This window comes from Lynx canadensis, chromosome E3 (genome assembly GCF_007474595.2).
Source record: "Lynx canadensis isolate LIC74 chromosome E3, mLynCan4.pri.v2, whole genome shotgun sequence".
Classification (NCBI taxonomy): domain Eukaryota; kingdom Metazoa; phylum Chordata; class Mammalia; order Carnivora; family Felidae; genus Lynx; species Lynx canadensis.
The window spans coordinates 34,924,683-34,949,481 of record NC_044318.1 but is presented as its reverse complement, the minus strand read 5'-3'; the positions used below and the strand labels follow the sequence as shown (position 1 = coordinate 34,949,481).

The 24,799-nt window shown below is 43.7% G+C and overlaps 1 protein-coding gene across 1 annotated transcript; it reads right to left on the bottom strand.

Annotated features, from left to right (window-relative positions):
- On the bottom strand, window positions 1-23,278 carry KPNA7 (karyopherin subunit alpha 7). The gene is made up of 10 exons (XM_030300408.1): window positions 23,213-23,278; window positions 22,388-22,516; window positions 17,898-17,980; window positions 17,199-17,467; window positions 15,734-15,816; window positions 13,466-13,729; window positions 11,823-12,056; window positions 9,460-9,642; window positions 3,013-3,159; window positions 1-114 (listed from the first exon to the last, which is right to left on the bottom strand). The coding sequence occupies exons 1-10, from the start codon at window positions 23,276-23,278 to the stop codon at window positions 1-3; spliced, it is 1,572 nt and encodes a 523-aa protein (XP_030156268.1).
- Window positions 23,279-24,799: the final 1,521 nt, after the last annotated feature.

Below are 24,799 nucleotides of genomic sequence, written 5' to 3'. Positions count from 1 at the left end.
TTAGGGTGTGGTCCTTGGTTTAGAAGTCGTGGGGCCTTGGTAATTTTTTGTTAAGTGGTTTAAGAATTCACAATCTTGGTCCAGGGCTGGTAATATTGTGCCATTTTCTTCTCCCTTCAGGGAAGAAGAGACACTATTATACCTGCAGGCTCCCAGCATGTTATTGCCTTACAGGTGACTCTTTAACATCTTCTATGGATTAACAATTTGATCAAAATCAGCCTCAAGGCTCCCTCAGAAAAGAGGGTGAAGGAGAAAAACACCAAAATATTTCTCAGGCTCTACCTTAAATACAGTTTATGTGTGTGCTAAAACATACATGCCATAAAATTCACCACTTTTAATGATTTGTAAGTAGAGAGTTCCATGGCATTAAGTTCCTTCACATTTCTGTGCAACCACTACCATCCGTTTCTAGAACTTTGTCATTTCAAACCCAAGCTCTGTACTTATTAAACAGTAACTCCTTATTTCCTTCTCTTCCAGCTCCTGGCACCCACCATTTTCCTGCAGGCCTCTGTGAGTTTGATACTCCTAGGTCCCTGATGTAAGTGAAATCATATGGTATTTGTCCTCTTGTGTCTGGATTATTTTTAAGTGCAGTTTTGATACATAGAACAGTGCCCTTACAGTGAGTAAGGACACAGTGTAGGTAGTTGTTACTTCTACATCAGAAGTCTTTAGCCTGGAGCCCTTGGATGAGTCCTAGGAATCTGAAACTCCTTTAAGAGATGGGTTTCCTACTTACAAAGTTTTGTAGGAGCCTTAACCCAGAAGATGCTGATTGCTGTTCTGGGTCCTCTCTGTTTTGAGAGCACCCCCTTGGTCCCAAACCAGTATTGACTGACTTCAGGTAGCAACAAACCACCAACATGGTCGTATTTGTTGTATGGCTCTGGATTTTGCTGACGATTCCAATTTGATGCCTAATGGAGTGTCACTCATTCCGTAAAACCCCAGCCCTATGTTTAGCGGGCCACTTAAGAACTTTGAGCTCACCTTCATATGAACACTATCTAATGCAAACGCAACTCAAAACCACAATAAGCCACAACTTCATACCCATTAGAATGACTAGGATCAAAAAAACAGAAAACAACACGTATTGGTAAGGATGTTGAAAAATGGGAACCCTTGTGCATTGCTGGTCGGAATGTACAATGATGCATTCCCTGTGGATAATAGTATAGCAATTCCTCAAAAGTTAAAAATAGAATTGCTATATGACCCAACAATCCCACTTCTGTATATACACCCAAAAGAACTGAAAGCAGGAATTCCAAACAGGTATTTGTTTGGTATTTGCTCATACTCAAAGCAACATTATTCCCAATAGTCAAAAGAACAGTCCGAGTAAAGATCCATTAGGAATGGATGAACCAAAATGTAGTATATACACACAATGGAATATTACTCAGCCTAAAGAAAATAAAGGTGATTCTGACACCGGCTACAACATGGATGAACCTTGAGGGCATTATGCCAAGTAAAATGAACCAATCACAAAAGCACAAATACCGTATGATTCCACTTACATGAGCTATTTAGAGTAGTCAAATTCACGGAGACAAAATGTTAAATGGTGGTTGTCAGGGACTTCGGGGGAGGAAGAATGGGGAGTCCATGTTTACTGGGAACAGAGCTTCACTTCGGAAACATGAAAGAGTTCTAGAGAGGATGGTGGTGACTGCTACCCAGCAACATGTAAGTTTTTTTTGTTTGTTTTGTTTTGTTTTTTGAGAGAGAGAGAGTGCACACACAGGGGAGGGACAGAGGGAGAAAGAATCTTTTTTTTTTTTTTAACATTTGTTCATTTTTGAGAGACAGAATAAGAGTGAGGGAGGGGCAGAGAGAAAGGGAGACACAGAATCCAAAGCAGGCTCCTGGCTCCGAGCTGTTAGCACAGAACCCAGTGCAGGGCTTGAACTCACGAACCTCAAGATCATGACCTGGGCTGAAAAGTCAGACACTCAATCTAGTGAGCCACCCAGGCACCCCAGAGACAGACAATCTTAAGCAAGCTCCACACTCCACTCTGAGCTGACCTGGGGCTCAAATCTTAAGACTTAGGTTTGATCTTATGATCCTAGGACCATGACCTGATCCAAAATCAAGAGTTGGATGTTTAACCAACTGAACCACCCGGGTACCCCTGTGAAGGTACTTTTAATGACCCTGAACTATACACTTAGAAATGGTTAAAATGCTAAGTTTTATGTTGCACATATTTTATTAAATAAAACACATATAAAGAAATGTCTAATGCTGTCTGATCACTATTCCCTGCTCCTGCAGAAAAGTTAAAAGCCTTGTGTGCAGTTTATCCCAAACCCTGTGTTCTGGAAAGAAACAAAATGCAGTAAGTAGCAAAATCATTTTTCAGAAGCTGGGACTGCCTTAGTTGGGTTTTTCAGTAAAAAAAAATAATAATAATTTCAGGGGTGCCTGGGTGGCTCAGTCGGTTAAGCATTCGACTTTGGCTCAGGTCATGATCTTGCCTTTCCCAAGTTCGAGCCCCACATCAGACTCTGTGCTGACAGCTCAGAGCCTAGAGCCTGCTTCAGATTCTGTGTCTCTGTCACTCTCTCTCTCTCTCTCTCTCTCTCTCCCCCTTCCCTGCTCATGTGTCTCTCTCTCAAAAATAAAAACATTTAAATAGAGATAAAAAATAATCACTTCAGCATCATAGCCCCTCCCTCCTGCTCCCTTCCTCACCACAAAAGGAAAGCAGGGGGAAAGACAAAAAAAAAAAAAAAGAACAAAATTCTAAACCAGAGACAGCAGGGCAAGCCTTTATGGGACTAGAGTGATTTCCAGGAGCCAGGAAGCTGCCCCTCAAAGGCAGTCCATTCAACATGGACGGGGGGAGAAACTCAGAGCTAAGTCACAAGAGAAGCCCACCTGTCCAGTCACCCACCTCCCAAGGGCAGCACAGGCACCTGCCCAGTGATCACCTGCTAAGGTGCCTCACCAGGAGGTGTGAGTGCTCCTTCCCGCTCTGCAATCCCTTACCTCACAAAAATGGTTCTCGATAATGTTCAAAGCAGTCAGGGCAACCTGAGGGTTCTCATGAAGTTGCAAGGCCTCAATTTTATCAACACCACCGATTTCTTCTATCAGGAGACACATGTTTTCCTTCTCTGAAAGCTTCTCTGCTGCCTGTGGGCATGTAAGAAAAAAAGCTCTTTGGAGGCGGAGCTTCGCCTCAGGGGAGTCAAGGGCTCCAGTTCCAGAATGGGCAGCCATAGTTTTATTTTTCCCTAATTAAGACTGCAGGATCTTACTCCTCTTTTGGGTATTTATAGTACACATATTTAGGTTTATATTAATTGCACAAAATACAATTTTTGCCAAGTAAGCTGCCCTCTACAAATACATTGCTATTACTGTTTAATAGCTATCTCCCTTCTAATTAATGGAAATGGTTTAAAATACAGTTTGAGGGGGGCACCTGGGTAGCTCAGTCGATTAAGCATCAGACTTTGGCTCAAGTCATAATCTCACAGTTTGTGAGCTCGAACTCCACTTTGGGGGAGCCCTGCTTCTCTGTCTCCCCTTCTCTGCCCTTCGTGGTATTCTCTCTCTTCCCCTGTCTCTCTCCCCTTGCTCACTTATGCCCTCTCACTCTCTCAAAAAAAAAAATAGTAATACAGTTTGAAAGAATGTTCAAGTAATGCTTTATTTTTGAGAGAGAGAGAGAGCATGAGCAGGGGAGGGGCAAAGAGAGAGGGGGACAGAGGATCTGAAGTGGGCTCTGCACTGACAGCAGTGAGCCCAATGTGGGGCTCGAACCCACAAACCATGAGATTACAACCTGAGCTGAAGTCGGATGCTCAACCGACTGAGTCACCCAGGCACCCTAAGTAATGCTATTTAAATAGAGGTGTTCTGGCCCTACCCTCACCGTAAAGCCTTGAGAGGTAAGACTAAGGGGACCCTGAGCAACACCATGGCAAATAACCAAGTCCCTGGAAACAAATAACATGAGTGGATTTAATCCAATGCTGATCATCGGATTTGTCATCTGGGGCTGTTCATTCATTCAAACACTTGTACATAGACTGTGGGCGAGGCCTACAAAAACTAGAGCTCAAGATGGGATTTAGAAAAGGCCTTTTCATAACTCATTTTTGGGGCAGACAGGTAGATAATTGTTGCAATACAGAAAGTAGAACACAGTAAATGATCAGTGGTTTACGTTATAGAAGATGTGCATAAAAGGCTTGGGAAGTAACACACCTTCTTGAAAAACAGTGCTGCGCCAGGGCCAACCATAGGAAACTCCCAGCATTCCCAAAACAAGGAATGGCAAGGACAACTTTTTGAAGGGTTAAGTGTTGCTTATTAGGAGAAGACGGAATAATCCAGCTAGCTAAATAGCCTATTTGGGGAAAGAGAAATAAAGAAGCAGCTTTGGTGTCATCTCCAAAGGGCTCTGCTCTTTATTTTGTGAGCAATAAGAAAACCTCCTGTGGTCCAAATTAAACCTTATTTAGGTCACACCGTCTACCTGATGAGAGTCTGTACTGTTTTGTCTAAAGCTGGACACTCTTTGGTCCTATCTGGGGTCCAAAATGAGTTTTGGCTTTCAGTGAAGAAACCAAGGCAGGACCAATGAGCTAGGATAGCCTCAGAAAGAAAGCTGGGGGATGTGGGATGACCCAGGGCAAGCAGAGCCCTGGAGAAGGATTCTGGATGTTGGCAGAAGAGCAAACAGCCCCAAAGTCGCTTCAAGCTGCACTCTGCCGGCCATTAGAGGCTCTCTGCTACCTTGTCCTCCTAACCTGCTATTCCAGTGCCTTTCTCTGATCTATCACATGTGGTTTTCCCAGATGCCTCCAAGGAAAAAAAAAATCCCAAATGTTTAATTCAAATGAAACAGATGAAGTTCAATTTCTCCAGCCCACAAGTGTGCTTTCACCAATGTGTTATGTTGTTATGTCCAACTTTGTCTACGGGCAGCCAAGTCTCTATGCTTCATCCATGTGATTTGCTCAGTCTTCATGTCTAATTGGGTGCTATTTCAAATCTGTTTTTGACTCAGGTCAGTTCTTTCTAAGACAGTTACATGAAAAGGATGATTAAAGTGAGCTTTTAAAAGGAATCCCCTGGTGTTACTTTGAAATTCTTCAAACGGCTTCGTCGCATATAAAAGGACCTTAACCAGATGAATATAGCCAGCCTTCAAGATGGCCTCAGATGATCTCTAACTCCTGATATTCACACCCTTGTATAGTTTCCTCCCATGTTGAGTGGGGCTGATCTGTGTAACCAATAGGACCATGTTGTTGGAATGACTTCCAAGTTAGGTCATAAAAGCCACTGGGGCGTCCACCTTGCTTACCTAGATTGCTTGTTCCAGAGGAAGCCAGCTACCATGATGAGAATACAAATAAATGGTCCTATGAAGAGCTCCAGGTCCAGGAAAGTGACAACTTTCCAGGCATATGAGTGAGCCATCTTGAAAGCTGCTCCTTAGCCTCCATCAAGCCTTCAGATGAAACTGCAGCCCCAGTTGACACCTTGAATCTCATAATAGACCTTGAGCCAGAACCATCTAGCTAAGCTATCCCCAGATTCCTAACCCCAGAAACTAGATGAGGTAATAAAGTAAAAGCTTGGTTTGGGAACATAATTTGTTCCAGAAACATGCTCGTAATCCAACACACTTGTCTATCAAAGCTAATTTCCCCGTAAGAAATAATGGGAACTCAGATGAATCATTCCACAACCCCAAAATATTCATATAAAAATCATTAGAATACTGTAATATAATACAAAATAAATACAAGGTATAAAGAAACACTAAATAACCTGCACTTATCTTTGAAAATCTTTATGGCTGGTGTGAAAGAGACAAGGGAGAGGAGGGTTATTGTGTGGGACGAACTTCACTATCACTAACAGAATCACTGCTATCTATTGGCTCAATAGAATCTTTTTCTTTTCATGCAACTTTAACAAGGAGCCTATCCGATGACATTGCTTTTGCTCCTTTTGAGGATTTTGGGGAAATAACATTGCATTGTTGTTAAACAGATTAATTGCTCACACTGCTACAGTCTTATTTGTGTGGGGCTTTTCTACAAAATTTTGCACTATCTCCCACATTTTACACATCTCCATAATCTCATTTGAAGTGAGGGATTCCTCTGCCTTTTTCTTCTCTCCTCTGCAGAGGCGATCTCCTGCAAAACCTCTTGCTGTTACTCATGAAGCAGACCCATCAGTCTGTCAGTTGTCAGTTCCCGGCCATGTTCCTCTACCAGCTCTTGAATGTCATCCTCCTTCACCTCCAGTCCCATGGCCTTTTCCAAGAACACAATTTCATCAACAACTGCTGGCTCCTATTCACAAGCAAGCCCCTCTAAGTCATGTCCAAGAATGCAATCGGGCCGCAGTTTTCTCCAAGCAAAATCAAGGGTTCTCTTGGTGATCCCATACCAGGCTTTATTAATGATCTTGAGGCAGTTCATGATGTGCAAATGATTTTTCCAAAACCCTCGGAGGGTAAGGTTTGTTCCTTTGGTCACCTTGAAGCATTGCTGAAATAGTGCTTTGCTATGAAGCTTTTTAAAGTTCGAAATGAACCTCCTGATCCATGGGCTAGAAAATTGGAATGGTGTTGGGAGGAAGGAACTTGACCTTAATGAACTCAAGTTCCTTCAGTATGTGGTCCTCAAAGCCTGGCAGGTGAACAGGAGCATTATCCATAACCAGTAAGGTTTTGTGTGACAAATTCTTTTCTAAAATTCTGCAGGACTGAAGGCCTCATTGATCCATCCAATGAACAAGATATGAGTGACCCAAGACTTACTGTTGGACCTCCACATAATGTTTAACTGGCTCTTCTGCACCTTGCATTTCTTGAAGGCTCATAGATTCTTGGAATGATACACGAACAGGGGCTTGACTTTAAAATCCCCACTTGCGGGGCACCTGGCTGGCTCAGTAGGTTGAGTAGGTGGCTCAGTAGGCTGACTTCGGCTCAGGTCACAATCTTGCAGTTTGTGAGTTTGAGCCCCACATCGGGTTCTGTGTGGACAGCTCAGAGCCCGCTTAGAATTCTGTTTCTCCCTCTCTCCCTTTCCCTCATTCACACACACACACACACACACACACACACACACACACACACGCACACACTCTCTCAAAAATAAATAATCATAAAAAAAATAAAATAAAATCCCCACTTGTGGGGCACCTGGGTGGCTCAGTCAGTTAAGTTTCTGACTTTGGCTCAGGTCATGATCTCATGGTTCACGGGCTCAAGCCCCACGTCAGACTCTGTGTGGACAGCTCAGAGCCTGGAGCCTGCTTCAGATTCTGTGTCTCTGTGTCTGTCTGTCTGTCCGTCTCTCTCTCTGCCCCTCCCCAGATTGTGCTCTCTGAATAGTAAGTAAACTTAAAAAATTATTAAAAACAAAATAAAATCCCTGCTTGCATTAGCACCAAGCATGAGGGTGAGATGGTCTTTTGTGGGCTTGTGACTGGGCATTATGTGCTCTTATCTTGTAATGTCGGTCCTCTTTGGCATCTTTTTCCAAAAAAGCCCTGGCTCATCAAGTTAAAAACTTGTTCTGGCAGGTCACACTTGGAAACAATGAGCTTCTGGAACTCGGTGGCAGTAGCTTTAGCTGCCTCAGCGTCAGAACTCGCAGCCTCTCCATGTCTCACAACACTATGGATGTCACTTCTCCTCTTAAAGTTATCACACCAGTCCCTGCTTGCTTTGAAGACTTCATTTTCTGTTGACATACCTGGCAGTTTACTTACAGGGTTGGTGTACAAGGCCTTTGCCTTCTTGCAGACAAAGTTCTTGGGCACAGCATCACCTGCTAGTTTCTTCTATCTAAAACAGAAGCAACTTTTCTACATCTTCCAGAACATGTGGCCATTGCTTTGATATTTGATATCCTTTTGCTGCATCCAGCCCCCTTCTTTCTTCTTTAATATTGTGCAAATGGTCAACGTCGACTTCTTCTAAAATCTTGCAGTTTTAGCCACTCACATACCTCGTTCATACTTCTTGATTTCCTTCGTCACTTCCACCGTAATCATCTCCTTATTACCATCTTTCTTTTCAATCTTTTTCTGCCTGGGGGCCACGTCTAAGCTCGCATGGATGCTGACTACAGTAATTATTAAACTCTTGTCATATACTGTATTTAATGTAACTAGCAATAAGGCATAGAGTAAAGGGTCTATATCTACAGGCAACCTGACCTAGAATGGGAGAATTCCTAAGCTTACTCTTGTATGGAAAAGCAAAGGACTGTCCATAAGTGCTTTGAAGTGACAAAAAATACACTAGTGCCAGTTGTGGGCACCTTCCAACATTCTGAAAAATCGTCAATTTCTGCCAAACACTGCAGCCTGAAACTGAGCATCCAAGCATGGAAGATGATCGCCCACAATCCAGTAGCAAGAGAGAGAGAAGAACCATTGGCTCAGTTGTGATCATGGGACATTCGGTATCATGTATGACTTGTATTGCAAGGCATAGATTGTTTATCAGGTTAAAACTTATTAGAAATGTTTGCTTGTCTTGTAGAACATGCACAGAACAAGTTACTCACAATCCAAGGTTTTATTGTATTTGTTTTAGACCAGTAGGGAGTAACTGATCATGCAGCAATATAGAACTGACACAAATGGTTTATGAACATTGGCTTAATTTGCCTTTATTTCAGAAATAAAACTTTCCTGGAGTTCTAATTCAAGGCTTTGTAGTCCAATTTCAGCATCTATCTCTGCTAACTTCTTGCTTCTCTTTCAGGTGTACCCTATGTTTTAGCCTTCTAGAAGAGCCAGCCATGTGGTGTACAGGACTGCTTTTCCCGGCTTCAAACATTTGATTGGTTTCTCCATCTCACTCAGAGGAAGCCAAGGTTTTCACATACCTTATGTGATATGGATGCTCTGAGCCTGACCACCACCTTCCATCCCTTTGCTCCCGCCCATCCTTGAGCCCTCTTTCCCCAGATATCCATAAGATTCACTCATTTCTCTTTGGTCTTTGCATGCATGTTCTTCCTGAGACAAGTTTCTCCTGACTACTACATTGACGGGATCACCATTACCTTCCCGCTCTGAGCCATCAGCGACTGACCCTTCATCACATAAACTCCCAGTTGTTGGGTCTGTTTCTCTCCCCATTAATATATAAGCTCTACCAGAGCAAGGACTTTGTTCTGTGGTATCCTGAGCATCTGAAACAATGTTAGGCATATGGTCACTCACTTGAAAAAATGAAGATGGGCCTTCTTTGAAAGGCCTCTTGTTTTTGTTTTCCATAGGATGCATGAACAGGAGGAGGGTTGGGGGAATGGAAAGAGAATCCACATAGGGGTTTTAAGAACCAAAATAAACGCCTTCGATTTGGAGACTGCTATTTCAAAACCAACCTGCTTAAAAAAACAAAACAAAAAAAACCCCAACCTGCTTAGAGCAGCTCACCTTGAGGATAAGAGAGATAACATCAAGGATGATGGTAACAATTTTGGGGTCTTGAATGGTAAGCAGATTCACCAGTGGCTCCAAGACTCCAGAGTGGACAAGCTGGATCAACTGGTCTATGGTGCCTCCAGTTGTGAAGTTTGCCACGGTCCAAACAGCCTCTTTCTGGACTTTAAAGTCTCCCTGAAGAAACAATGTTTACAATATTTATGGATCCTGAAGAACTTAAATATAGCAATGCTAACTTAGTTCAATTTCTAGGTAGGCTGGTGACAGCCAAGACTGTATATATAATTTACGTCGAACACATCAGCAATTTGCCTCTAGTTCTTGAACAGAGGATAGCACCTTTGAGAAGCCAAGGAGCAGACAGGCTCCCATTAGGACTTAGAGGGAAGTTCTAAGTTGGAATGGACTCATTTCCTTAAGTCAGGTTATGGGAATAATATAACGAACATAAACCAATCCAGATAATCTATATATATTAGAAATTATCCTTGGAATTATTTTATTTTTTAACTTTTGAGTGTACAAGAGAGACAGAGTGTGAGGAGGGGAAGGGCAGATGCCCTTAGTCTTTCGGATGCAGGGAAACTATGGACAAGAAGCTCCAGGGGCGCCTGGGTGGCGCAGTCGGTTAAGCGTCCGACTTCAGCCAGGTCACGATCTCGTGGTCCGGGAGTTCGAGCCCCGCGTCGGGCTCTGGGCTGATGGCTCAGAGCCTGGAGCCTGTTTCCGATTCTGTGTCTCCCCCTCTCTCTGCCCCTCCCCCGTTCATGCTCTGTCTCTCTCCGTCCCAAAAATAAATAAACGTTGAAAAAAAAAATTAAAAAAAAAAAAAAAAGAAGCTCCATAGCTACAAAGCTGAGCACACAAAGTGATCTCAGGGAATGAGCCAGACCAGAGGTGTCAGAGGAAGACCATTGAAATATCACTCAATGCATTCCTTGCATTTGTAAGAAACACTTTGCCCAGAGATCTGGGAGTAATTTATCATAGATCCTTCTATCCCTGTGCAGAAGGAGTTATTCCCATTTTATGGCTGGGGAAAACTGTGACCTCAGAGGAAAGAAGGAAAGAAGGAAAGAAGGAAAGAAGAAGGAAAGAAGGAAGGAAGGAAGGAAGGAAGGAAGGAAGGAAGGAAGGAAGGAAGGAAGGAAGGAGAAAGAAAGAAAGAAAGAAAGAAAGAAAGAAAGAAAGAAAGAAAGAAAGAAAGAAAGAAACTCAATAACCAAAAACAACTTCGGGCTCCAAGCCAACTGTAGTTCAAAAAGCAATTTGAAGTAAGATTACTTCTTGATTCAAGGCTGGATGTCTTTTTAATTTTTTTTAATGTTTATTTATTTTTGAGAGAGAGAGAGAGAGAGAGAGAGAGAGAGAGAGAGAGAGAGAGAGAGAGAGAGGAGACAAAGAAACCCAAGCAGGCTCCAGGCTCTGAGCTGTCAGCACAGAGCCCAATGTGGGGATTGAACTTAGGAACCATGAGATCATGACCTGAGCTGAAATCAGACGCTTAACCGACTGAGCCACCAGGTGCCCCCATGACTGGAGGTTTCTGATGAGAATCTATATAGACTCATGGTAGCACACAGGATAGGAAGCATCTAATAGATCAAAAGATGCCTTGATTCAGGTTGCACACCTAGGAAGCCACCATCCAACCCCAGGACAGGAACACCACCGGCAGCTTCTCTTATCCCATCCTATTCCACTTGCCTCCCTGCCCCCAACCAGACAAAACCACTCCTGGCTTGTGTCACCTGTAGATGATTAAACTGAGCCCATCCATTCAAAGGGGACAAAAAGAAATGCTGATGGATAGGAGTTGTCCTGGGGAGGGAAGTGGGAATCTGGAGGAAGAAGGAGGTTTTGTTTTACTTCTACTCTTATATCTGGATTTTCAGTGTATATTACCACTCCAATCAATGTGATTTTTTACGCTGAAAAAAATCCAGTGTACAATATCACCATAACCCAATAGGTTCTTCCTCCTCAAACAGAACAAAACTTCCCCCTCTCTTGACAAGTAGAGTGGATGCCACATTCTTCTAACACCAAAGATAAGCCAATATTTACCAGCTCAGGATTTTTTTCTGAATATTTGAGCTGGGGGGGGGCAGGGGTGGGAGGGGTCACCTTTTCATTGAACAATGCTTGTTTAGTCTCCTAAGTCTTTAATGGGTTGTCCAAAATGGATGCCTCTTCCTTTTTTTTTCCCCCCCAGGGAGAATTAGGAAACTAAGGTTTCATAGCTCTGTTGTGATCTCGAGTAATTTGCTTCTTAGGTGGTGTCTGAACTCCTGAAGGGGTTCAACGTGGGGCCAACTGGAAAACAGCCTTTTGTCACAGAATGCACCACTTACATTTTTTAGCAGAGCCACCAAGGGAGGCAGCGTGCCACAAGCAATCAGCTGCTGGATGTGCTGGCAGGGCCCTGCGGCCACATTGCTCAAGGCCCAAGCCGCCTCCTTCTGGATGGAGGACCTGGGATGCATCAGGAGCTGGGGCAGCACGTTCAGGATGCCCGCGTCAATGGCCACCTGGGTCTGGTGATCCGTTCCTGTGACGATGTTCCCCACGGTGCGGAGAGAGGGGGTCTGGAAGAACAAGGCTGCAAGTGTAAGCAAGCTTTGCCGATTTATCACAGAAGGGGACAGTCACACCAGCTATGTGCACTCCCAAATATGCATCCTGCTATGTTGATGTTGCTCAGGAAACCTGTGAATGATGATCAAATCCATGATCTTTATTAATTCAGCACATCCGTAGCCGTTTGCATAGTTTGAAGGTACTTGCTAGCCTCTCAACAGTTCCAGGTTCAGTGAGACAGAGGTCAAGGGATGGCTTTATTAAGAAATGACGCTGTCCTTCCATAATCTTACACTGGGAAAATCACTAAATTGATTACAGTATTTATAATGTGGTAACTTCTACTGAATTTGTATTTAGCAGGAGTGTCAGGTTCCTGCTGTATATTTAATTGGAGCTAATGAGATCCCAATGGCATTTGTTGATGTGTTCACAAACACCCTCACAACTCTGAAGGTCCCCAGGATGGGTCTGCAATTGGGCTCAAGACAACAGTCCTCTGAGGGCTGACTGTGCATTCATTTTGGTTTCTCTGCACTGTAGTGGCTGCCCCAGCACAGACCACCAACAGTTCTAGAGTTTTCCTAGCCTTTCATGCTAGGTATCTGCTACTCAAGTGAGAGGTGGAATAGACCAATCACAGCCTTGGCAGGATGGTTCCAAATGGGCCCTCGACACCCAGGACATACAGCTTCTTATTTCTTCTTATTCTCTTCATACCCTCCCTCCTCTCAATATCATCCCCCCAAACTAACCTTGATGTCTGAATAATATTATGCTAATCTAGGCACAGATGATTGCGAAGCCTGCATAAATATACAAGGCTAGCCATAGAAGTCAAAAGGGGCACCCATGTTTTAAGGCATATCTTCAAGAAGCTTATAAGTGACATGTTTCCTATCCTAGCCAAGTATTTGATGTTGACTTTGTTTCATTTTTACCTAGACTATTTCAGTAGTCTAATAACAAACTGGGGAGAGGATAAGAGGGAATTTTCTTTTACCCTTGAGTAAGAAATTTAAATGTTATAATGAGCTTTACGTTAGCACACACACGCACACACTCACGCATACCCTGCATTAACCAACTGGTTAACATCCACATGCACAGACCACTGGAAGGAAAGGCCACAAAAGGGTGGAGGGACCAGAAGCAATTTCAATGTGCTGCTTTTCTATACTTTCTAGTTACCAGATTAAGAAAAAGTAAGTTACTTAACATCCACTAGGCTTTTCGATCAAAATACATTCAAGTCCTTGGCTAGACAATAGCAGAGACCAGGGCAATGCAGACCACAAGCTTTGTTCTAGGTAAAGTATTAGAGCTGATGGTGGGAGAGGTCTCACTCAAGTGAGTATGACTCCCACATTCTAGTTGGAAGGTTCATACAGAGACAGGCAGGACCAGGGACATTTACCAAGATATTGAGCTCTGAGCTGGTCATGAGCTGGACCAGCCTGGGTAGGACGCCCGTGTCTACCACTTGGCCGATGCGCTCATTACAGCCATCACTGAGGTAGGACAGGGCCCAACAGGTGTCCGAGAGAACCTCGCCATCTTCATGCTGCAGGAGGTGGAAGAGCACGGGCAACATTTGCTTCACTGCTTTCTTGCAGGGGTAAGGGCTCTTGTTTCGGCAAAGGTTGGACAAAGTCCATGTGATGTTCCGCAGAAACGTGATCTGTAACAAGGAGACTGCTTCCAGCATCGGGGGCAAAGAAGGAAAAAGGCCAATGGCTACATGTCCTTGCCATATTTCATCAATATTATTGACCAGTGTGAAGCAAAGAATTTGAGCTTCATGCAGACTTTGTTCTCAGTAGTGATGCACACTAGGGAGACTGAGAACGAGTTTAGGTTTCCTATTCAAATGTTATATGTAGGATCCTTGGATTCTTCAAAATGTCCCTCCCACCTGGACTCAGTTGATGACCCTGTTTTCACTTCTCATCAACAAAACAAAGGTCAAGCAGGAGTTGCTTGGTCTGCCTAGTAACCCTACCAACATGTGGCAACCACATTTCTGATCTTTGTTCAGGGGTCAGTCTTCCTACTCCACATCTGGATCCCATTTTTGCCTTTGAAGATTCTGTCCCCACGACCACCTTTCTGCCCTGGATCACTCCCACACTCTGGGACCCCTCCGTCTCTCTAGCCATGGTCCTGCTTCTATTTTTAGAGTCCAGCCCTCAAGGATGTGTCTATATTTGTGTCTACCTTGCAGCTTCTTATTTGTTCTTCCACCCCTCTGGTCTGATTTCTGCCCCTACTTCTTTTTACTTAGTGATGAAATCAGCTTTTTCCAAGTCACCAAATCCAACAGCTGCTTTTTCAGTCTTAAAGTTACCATCCCTATCAGAGGTATTTAGTACCCCTCTTGAAAAAGCTCTTTTTGGCACCTATGACCCCAAACCTGCATTTCTATCGCCAAATGGGCTGTTTCTTCTCAGTCTTTGGGGTGGGCTCTGCCTGTCTTCGGAGTGTCAGAATTCTTGAGACTTAGTCACAAGCTCTCCTCATACTCTAGGTCAGGGGTTGGGGCAAATTCTTTCTATAGAAGGCCAGATAGTAAACACTCTGAGCTTTATGGGCCATAGGGTCTCTCTGGTGCAACAAGTCATCTTTGCCCTTGTAACATTACAAAAGCAACCGACAATATGGGCATAAATAAATGGGGATGGCCATGCTCCAATAAAACTTTATTTATAAAAGTAAGCATCTAGCCCTGCTCTAGTTGATCTTGCCCAGCTGGATGACAGATGTGTGCACAATCATCTAGACCAACATTATCCATCCTGACATTGCTACGATGGTGTCTCTCACACTCTTCAACTTAATATGTACAACTAAGGCTCTGATTCCTTCTTCCCTCCATCCTCCCATTTCTCTAGCAGGACCGTCATAACAAGCTAACCCAAAACCGGAGGGCATCCTTGCTTCTTTCTATCTCCCATGTCCAACATGGCAGCATCCCATCTCCGTTTGCTATCATTTTACAAGCAGCCAGAAGGGTCTTTCTAAAAGATCAGATCACTTCACTTCCTGCCTTGAGATCCTTCAAAGCCTTCCCTCTGTCAGCATGAGGAAGTCTAAGTCCCTTGCCCTACTTGTCCTCTTACATTGCTCTCTCCTTGTGAACTCTCTGGTCATGTCAGCTTTTTTCTGGTTCCATTAGGTCAGGTTTTCTCCCACCCTGAGGGCTGGGTATTCCCTTGGCTTTTAGAAGCTACCTTCTCTTCATTTTTGTTTGAAGCAAATCTAAAACCCAAATTTATCTCCAGTGGGGTCGGGGTGGGGGAGCTCTATTGTTGCCACATCAATCAACTTTGACTCTAAGCTTCAAATCAAGACCCAGTACCCAGGAACAGAACTGGCGACCCATTAATTCTATCTGTGCCCCTTGAATGGAGAGCTTAGTCATCTACTTTTGAAGGACTATAATTTTAGAAAAACTCTAATGGAACTCTTCCAATGCCACCCCCCCAAAAGTAAAATCAGCACTAGTGGCCCCTGGGGGCAAATTTCCATCAACCTCTACCCAAGGTGATATTCAGTCCTAGGTCTTGCTTATAAGTGCTGTCCTAAGGGGCAAGGCAGCACCCATATGACCTAACTGACTTGAAAATACTTCCACAATTTCAGAAACGTGTCACCTAGCTAGCTTTTCTACTTTAAAGACACTTACAGGTATGGCTGATGAAACCAGGGCCAGCAGATGTGGAATGGCATTGCTTGAGATAACCAGGTCTCTGAATTCTGGGCCATCACCTTCAAATAGATAAGAATGTGACATCTGAACAGGGAACAAAGAGAATCCTGGGGGTAAGCAACTACTTTTTAAAAAGCCTGTGCAAAGGGTGAGATGCCAAAATGCATTCCTGGGTTGGGCAAATACTTAGGATAGCCATGAACTAGATTCTCTGTCTCCATCATGTTGGTTGGGTAGATAGACCAGATGTGGGCACCACCCAGCAATGACTGTCATAGGCAGTCTGTGGACACATCAAGGAGCCAGCCAATAGCCCAGGAAGTGTCCTCGAGACTCTAAATGCCGATGGTACTTCATAGCATGGTTCTCAAGAAGATGAAGGCTATTACAGGCCAAATTGTCTTCCCAGAAGATGTTGACATGGGACAGAGGCTTCCAAAAGCAACTCAAAACCAAGTCTGGGGGATGGGTAGATGCTAGCCATCTGCTATCTGCTGCTCAAGCGAGAATACCAATTTGAGACCCTAGAAGTCTCAGTTTGTAATTCTTCAACCACCAGGACAAGGCATATGTTACTTTATACCACCCGATTTTGCCTGTTCCTTACTGAACCAGACAAAATGAGGGACAAAGTCTCTGTAATAGGTGCTTCATTTCTGCAAGCATTTACCACACAGACTTACTTTATATTCTGCATTTGCTATCCCAATACCCTAAGTCCTTGGAGGTCTCATCACAGTGTTTGCTTCTGCTGATTCAGTCATGGTGGGTTGTTGACTCTCTGAACTTGAAACTGCTAACATTTGGCTGATCTTAATTTGTCAAAATCCAGAGGGGCCCAATTGAGTTCATATCCCCCCTAAGAGTATTGTATTTATATCCAGCCAGGAATGCTAGAACTTTCAACACTGTCGCACTAACTCCTCAGTTCATGCTTTCCTGGCCCATGCAGGGAATACAGCAGCAAGCCCCAAACTCACAAGGCCATTTTAGGATTGCATTTTCAGGGAAGACTTTTACCCCAAACTGAGGAAATATTATCTTTTGTTACATTCCCTTGGCAGCTTTTACTGGAGGTAGAATTTTTTCAAGGTCCTGCGTTATGAATGGGTGTGTCATAAATGTCACAGTGCATGGGTCAAAGACTGGTCTTCTGTTCCTGAGGCCATTGAGACCTGAGGCTGTAGGACCCCAGGATTGGCAGATGGCCTTAGGCGGCCTTTAGCTTTCAGTACATACTGCATCATCTAGTTTCAGCTTTAATTTTCAGCCTCTGAACTTGACTCTGAATTTTGGAAAAGCCTGTCAGAGCCTCCCCACTGTTTCTAGATATTTAAACTCAGATGATCAAGTCTATGATGCTACCCAAAGAACTCCCATAGCATGCCAGGCCAGGTGCCTGACCCACTGGTTTCCTAGCCCTTTATGAGGAGAGTCTTACCTGCTATATTACCAAGGGCCCACACTGCCTGTTCACACACAGTCATGTGGGGGGAAGACAGGAGCTCAACCAAAGGTTGGATGGCCCCACTTTCCACAACTGCCTGAGTCTGCTCTGAAGTCCCAGAAGCAATGTTGGTCAGAGCCCAGGCTGCCTCAAACTGCAAGCAGGGGTGAAGTGATGACTTCAGGAACTCCACCAGCCTGGGAATGAGCCCGGCTTCAACTATCAGTTTTAGAGGAGGGTTCCTTTCACGGGACAGCATTTTCCTTCGCAATCAGAGGGAAAAAAATAAAAGCAAGTCATGTGAGTCTGATATTATGAACCTCCTTTATAAATGCTCTTGGCATTTCTAGCTATCAAACAAGACTAACAGCTGGGCCAGAGCCACTTAATATCCTAAAGTCCAGCCCATGGCACTTGGCAGTGATGAAGCAACATTTTTCCCTTCAGGTATTATCTATGAGCAGAGATTCCTATAGAGGCCAATTTAAATTAAGCAATTCATCTCTGACAACACTTGCATATCTTAAGATGTTCTCAAGGACAGTGTAGAGGAACAATTTAGTCTTGCTTTTGAACGGACTCACCTTCTCTTATGTTGCGTGGGCATTTTGTCACTGCCACAAAACCAGGAAGGCCCCTGAAACTTATTCCTAGCTTGGAACCTATGAATAGCAGAAGTCTGTTTAGCCATACCTGGCTGCCTGGGTGGCCTGGAAACATAGGTCTGGATCTGAGGCATTCACACCATTGATTATTTCTTGCAGGTTGAGGCTGACCTGCAAGGAGAGATGCTTTTGGGTCAGAGTCTCTGCGAAAAGGAACCATGAAGGTTATCTGGTCTAGCCATCTACCTGATTAGAACAAGCTGGCTTGGGCAGTATGCTGGTCTGCATTAGGGGAGAGAAAGACATTTGGTGGTCTTATAGGACACACAGATCTGTGGGACCCTTCCCATGCTCTGGGGAAGGGGTATTTCTTATAATCACTTGGATTCCCAGCACTTTTTCATTCCATGAAGAACATGCTAGTTATGATCAGCAAAAATAGAGTAAGGATCTCCAAAAATTCTCTTCTCCAAAACACCACCACTACCACCACCACCAACAACACAAGTAGAATCAAACTTCCAAACTCTAGAAACTGACCAAAGGCTTGTAGCCCAATTTGTTTTGAGCCAAAAAGAGATTATTCAAGAAAAACAGCTAATCTTGAAAAGAAGAATTCTAGGAAACAAAAATGCATCAACGTATGAACAGGATTATACATCCTGATCGACTGGGATCCAATCTGGGAAGGCAGGGGTGGTTCAACATGGGAGCATCAATGTAGTAGGACATATTAATAGAATATTAATTCTATTAATAGAATTAATGGGGGGAGGAACACAAAATTATCTCGATAAATGCAGGGTAAGAGCATTTGACAAATTCAACCACCCTTCCATGATAGAATAGCTGGAAATAAAAGGAAACTTCCTTAACCTCATAAGGTCATTTTTTTTTCTATAAAAAAAATCCCCCCTCAAGGGAGGGGAGGGTGGGTGATGGGTATTGAGGAGGGCACCTGTTGAAATGAGCACTGGGTGTCGTATGGAAACCAATTTAATAAATTTCATATTAAAATAAATACATAAATAAATAATAAAAAATTAAAAAATCCCACCTCTCACATCACAATTAATGGTAAAAGATGGAAAGCTTTCCCCTTAAGATCAGGAACAAGACAAGGATGTCTCCTTGCTCTTATTCAACATAGTACTGGAAGTTCTAAACAGATTAATTAGGTAAGAAAAACAAAGCCATCTGGATTGGAAAAAAGAAGTAAAATTGTCTCTATCTGCAGAAGACAAAAACTTGTATATGGAAGATCCTGAAGAATCCCACCACATATACACAAATTAGAGCTAACAAACAAGACATAGCTAGGCTGCAGGGTTAACATACAAAAATCACTTGTATCTTTATATAGTAGCAGTGAATGCTCCAAAGCTGAAATTAATAATTTTATTTACAATAACATCAAGAAGAATAAAAGACTTGGGAATAAATTTAGCAAAAGAAGCACATGACTTACATGCTGAAACTATTTTAAAAAATTAGAGAGGGTCTAATATATTAAAAATACCCCATGATCATGAATTGGAAGACTTAATGTTGTTAAGATGGTCTACAGATTCAGTGTAATCTCCATTAAAATCCTAGCTGTCTTTTTTTTAAAAAATTGAATTTATTGTCAAATTGGCTTCCATACAACACCTAGTGCTCACCCCAACAAGTGTCCTCCTCAATGCCCATCACCCATTTCCCTTCTCCCCTACCCCCATCAACCCTCAGTGTGTTCTCTGTATTTAAGAGTCTCTTATGCTTTGCCTAAATCCTAGCTGTCTTGCTAGAAGAAATTGGCAAGTGGATTCAAAAATTCATGTGGAAATGCAGGGGATTACAAATAGCTAAAATACCTTGAAAAAGAAGAACTAAGTTGGAAGACACTTCCCTATATCAAAACCACCACAAAGCTACAGTAATCAAGTCTGTGCTACACGGACATAGGGTAAACATGTTGATCAATGGAAGAGAATCCGAAGTCTACAAATAAACTCTCACGTGTATGGTCAGCTGATGTTAGACAAGGGATTTAAGACCATTCAACGGGGACAGGATGGTCTTTTTGATACTGGGACAATAAGATATCCACACATGGGATGATGAAATTGGACCCCTAACTCACACCATTTACAAAAGTTTATTCAAAATGGATCAAAGGTCTAAATGTAACAGCTAAAACTATAAAACTCTTAGAAGGAAACTTGGACATAAATCTCTGTGACCTTGGATCAGGCAATGGATTTTTTTTTCATGTTTATTATTTTAGACAGAGAACATGAGTGAAGGAAGGGCAGAGAAAGAGAGAGGGAGACGGAGGATCTGAAGCAGGCTCTGTGCTGACAACAGAGAGCCTAATTCAGGGCTTGAACTCATGAACCGTGAGATCATGACCTGAGCTGAAGTTGCTTAACCAACTGAGCCACCCAGGCACCCAAGGCAATGGATTCTTAAATATGATACCTAAAGCACAAGCAACCAAATAAAAAAAGTAGATAAATTGAACACTTTCAAAATTTAAGACTTTTGTTCAAGGATTCTACTAAAAAAGTAAAAATGACAATCTACAGAGTAAGAGGAAATATTTGCACATCATGTATCTGGTAAGGGTCTAGTATCCAGAATAGACAGTGTAAAGAACTCTTACAACTCCACAAGAGAAAGACAAATTACTCAATCTTAAAATTGAGCAAAGGGTTTGAATACACATTTCTCCAAAAGATACACAAATAGCCAATAAGCACATCAAAAAATGATCATTAGTCGTTAGGAAAACATACCAAAATTCCAACAATATAGCCCTTTGTACTCACTAGATGGCTACAATCCCAGAATGGACAAGTGTTGGTAAGAGAGCCAGCATGTACAATGATACAGCTACTTGGGAAAACAGTTTGGCAACATATTTGTTTCCTATTGTTTCTGTAAAAATTACCACAAATTTAGTGGCTTAAAACACCACATCATCTTCTAGTTCTGGACATCAGAAGTTCACAATCAGCTTCACTGGACTAAAGGCAGGGCTGGCTTCTCCTGGAGGCTCTAAGAATCTGCTTCCTTGCCTTGTTCAGCTTCTAGAGGGGCCACGTGCATTCCTTGGCTTGTGACTCCCTCCCTCCATCTTCAAAGCACAATATGCTAATCTCTCCTTCTGTGGTCCTATCACCTGCTCTGACTTGTCCTTCATCCTTACTGTAAGGGCCGATGTGATTACACTGGGTCCATTCAGATAATCCAGGATAATCTCCCCATCTCAAGACCCTTAACTTAATCACATCTACAAAGTCCCCTTTGCCATACAAGGCAACATTTATAGGTCCTGGGGATTAGGAGATGGAGGTATTTGGAGGGGGAGCCACTGTTCAGTTTACCTCCAGCCTCAAAGAGTTAAACAGGATGACAATATGACCCCGCAATTCTCCTCCTAGGCATGCTCCCAAGAGAACTGAAAACACATCCACACAAACATTTGTGCACAAAGCACCATTATTCATTATAGCCAAAAAGTGGAAACGCAAATGTCCACCGACTAACGAATGGATAAACAAAACTTGGCATGTCCATACAATGAAATATTATTCAGCCATAAAAGCCATGAAGTCCTGGGGTGCCTGGGTGGCTGTCAGTTGAACATCTGATACTTGATTTCAGCTCAGGTCATGATCTCACAGTTTGTAAGTTTGAGCGCCAAATTGGGTTCTGCACTGACAGTGCGCAACCTGCTTGTGATTGATTGATTCATTCATTCATATCCTCTCTCCCTCCCTCCCTCCCTCCCCCTCCCCTACTCACATGTGTACACGCACATGCTCTCTCTCAAAATAAATAAACTTGAAAAAAAAAAAAAGGAATCAAGTATTGACATATGTTACAACACAGACAAGCCTTGAAAACATTATGCTGAGAGAAAGAAGCCATGTACAGAAAGTCAGAGAATGCTAACAGCCATTCCGTTTAATGGCTGCTAGTGTGTCATCAGATCTACTTGCCCAGATCGAATTTAGCTCTGCCCTGTAAGACTCCTAATCCTAGCAGGGTGCAATAATGCATGTGGATGGTTAAGATGGGACACAGACAGTGGCAGATCATAAAAGGATGTAGAGCCACGACTATCAGAGTCTAAGAAGAGAAACTCCCCAGTCAAGGTATTCCGGAAAGGACCCACGAAAGACAGCATTAGGCTGCACATCAACGCAGAATTTGCACTAAGTGAGGTTGGGGTGGAAGGGGAACTGATGATGAAGGACAGCACTCGGGTCCTAGGCAAGACTTTATATGTTGAGTGACTAGATGTAACCCCTCATTTCTTATTTCTGGACGAGGGATGGTAAGTTCATTTCCATTAGAAGCTGCACTTCATCTACCCCATCTTGCTCAGAACATAGATCCCAGACTTACAGCCACAAAGGTAATGGCCCTTCGCTTTCCAACACCACCAGCTTACCTCTACCCCCCTCCTTAAAGACCCTGGATTAGCGTTTGCAAGTTCCGAATGTATTAAACATTTTCAAGCCAGAGAAACCTGCTGAGGATGGATCTCCCACACCACCGTCCTGAATGCCATATTCCCAATGTACGTACTCCTTTGGTTAGTTGTTCAGAAGCTGGGTCAGAGGAGACATTGGTGATATTTCTCCTCTTTAAGGCCTGCTCATCTTTCTTGGCCTTCCGGAGCTCCAGGCTGACTGCCATCCGCTGTTGCCGCCTCATCTAACGAGAAAAAAGAAAGAACCAGAGCCCTTAGAGCAGGGGAGTCAGGCTGTCACCCCATTTAGCTAAAACATGCCTCAAAGCGTCTGATTTCACTTTTACAGTGACAACAGTAAACAGTCCAGAAGAGTTAATATTACACAGTAAATAGTCAGCACGGTTTACCTCCTCTGCTTTCTCCTAACACCACATCCAGAAAAGTAGTTAACTTTCTTCCCAAAGTGAAGGAAGCCTGTCTACATTCTCGGCAGGCCAGGACTCTCAGCTGTAGAACCATCCAAGCAAAGTGTACCATTGTCCCGAGTCTGAGCATATCTCTATCAGTACTGATTGGTCCTGCAAGGGCAGGCCTGGGCCTCCCAACTGGAGATCCAGGCAGGGCTGGGGACTATGGCCTCTGAAGACATGACCCACATGTCCCTGACCATTTCCACCATTAGGGATCAGTCTACAGGTCATTGGAGCCTTGATCCAGCCCTGGATGCCAGACTGAGGGAGATTAAAATTAAAAACAAAACAAAATAGACCCTTTTATCTTGGTTCAGAAGAAACTCCTCGACTCTATTGAGAATCCTGGGGGAAATGATCTAACCTGGGTTCCCCACATCACCTTCCCCTCCATTTCTGATACATTCCAGCCATGAGATTTTTACTGCACTACTGCTTCATAGGGCGAAGCAGTTGCTTGGTACTCACAGATGCATCTTTGCCTCGGTACTTAAATTTTCTCAGCCTCTCTTCTGGAGCATCCAAAGTCGGCATATTGACTGGAACAGTCAACCACCTGTAGGTAGGGCAGTTACCAGGAGATTTTCAGTGCCCAGTGTGTGGGCTCCTATGTGACGGCCATCCTTGCTCTAAGCCCCTAAGGGGCCCCCGGTGAATCGGAGAGCAGACTCAGGAGGCCAGCTTGCACGAGCATCACCATACCAGCTCAACAAGCAATGAGCACCATGCAAGCACAAAGGAGACCAGCCCTGGGCTGCAGGAGTAAGGGATGCCTTTTAGATGCATTTTGGCTTGAACCTGGCCTGTGGTGGCTGGGGTAAGCTATAAGGCAAGCACAGAGCCATCTCACGTGGCTGTGTCCAAGGAGTTCTGTACAGAGCATACGTGCAAGCCGGTGGTGCCCAAACCAGGCTAGGACAGGAAGAGGATGGCCCTCTTCTCCCACACCCAATCCACCAGCCCTTGGGTCAGGATGGTCTCCAGCATGACCCGCTCGTTCTAACTCTGGTAGATTGCCTCCACCCGAACCAGGCCACCATCACCTTTCAGCCACACTAGAGCAACTGCCTCCCAATGGTTCTCCCTGCTTCTACCATTGCTCTATTCCAATCTGTTCAATACACAGAAGCCATGTGATCTCCTAAAGATGAGCATCTAATCATTTAATTCTCCCTGATTTAAAACCCTCTACTGGCTGCCTGCTGAGTTTGGAAGAAAACTCAGTTCCTGTGATACCCACCCTGTGTGGTCTGGCCCCAGCTCACTTCACCTGCAGCAACACTTTGAATTCCTATGTAAGCATCTAAGGATCTTCTCAGTCTGTTCTATAATCTCCACAGATTTTACCACCCACCCAATATTTTCTTGTTTATCTTCCTTTCCCTATTCCCAATCACAATGGGGTCACATATGTCCTAGCTACGATTCCTCAGCCCTTTCACGATGCATGACATATAGTGAGTAGGTACTCAAATCTTTGAAGGTGGTGGGTGGTAGGTCACAAAGAGAGCTGGTCCCCAGTTAGAGGAGGTTATTCAAATCAGGCCACATTTTAACTTTCTACAAGGCAGCTGGGAATGACATTTCTTACAAGTGTGCAATGAACGTCCATCTGTTCCCAAGAATCCGGGGTGAGCCAGACAACACTGGAGAGAAAACTGGATAAAGAAGACCAGAGTTGGGGTGCCTGGGTGGTTCAGTCTGTTAAGCGTCAGACTCTTGATTTTGGCTCAGGTCGTGATCTCACAGTTCATGAGTTGGCCCTCCGTGCTGACAGTGGGGAGCCTGCTTGGGATTCTCTCTCTCTTTCCCTTGCTCTGTTCCTTCCTTCCTTCCTTCCTCTCTCTCTCTCTCTCTCAAGAATAATTTTTTAAGTTGTTAAAAAAAGAAGAAGACCAGAGTCTATTGCCTCTATTCTTGAGCATACAACAGCTGGGAATAATTTGGCCAGGAAAGACTAATTCAGACACATCAGTTTGGATGGGACCGTGTAGGCAAGTAGAATTCCAGAAGTAGAGAGCCAAGACCGAGGTCTTAAGAAGAGAGATGAACTCC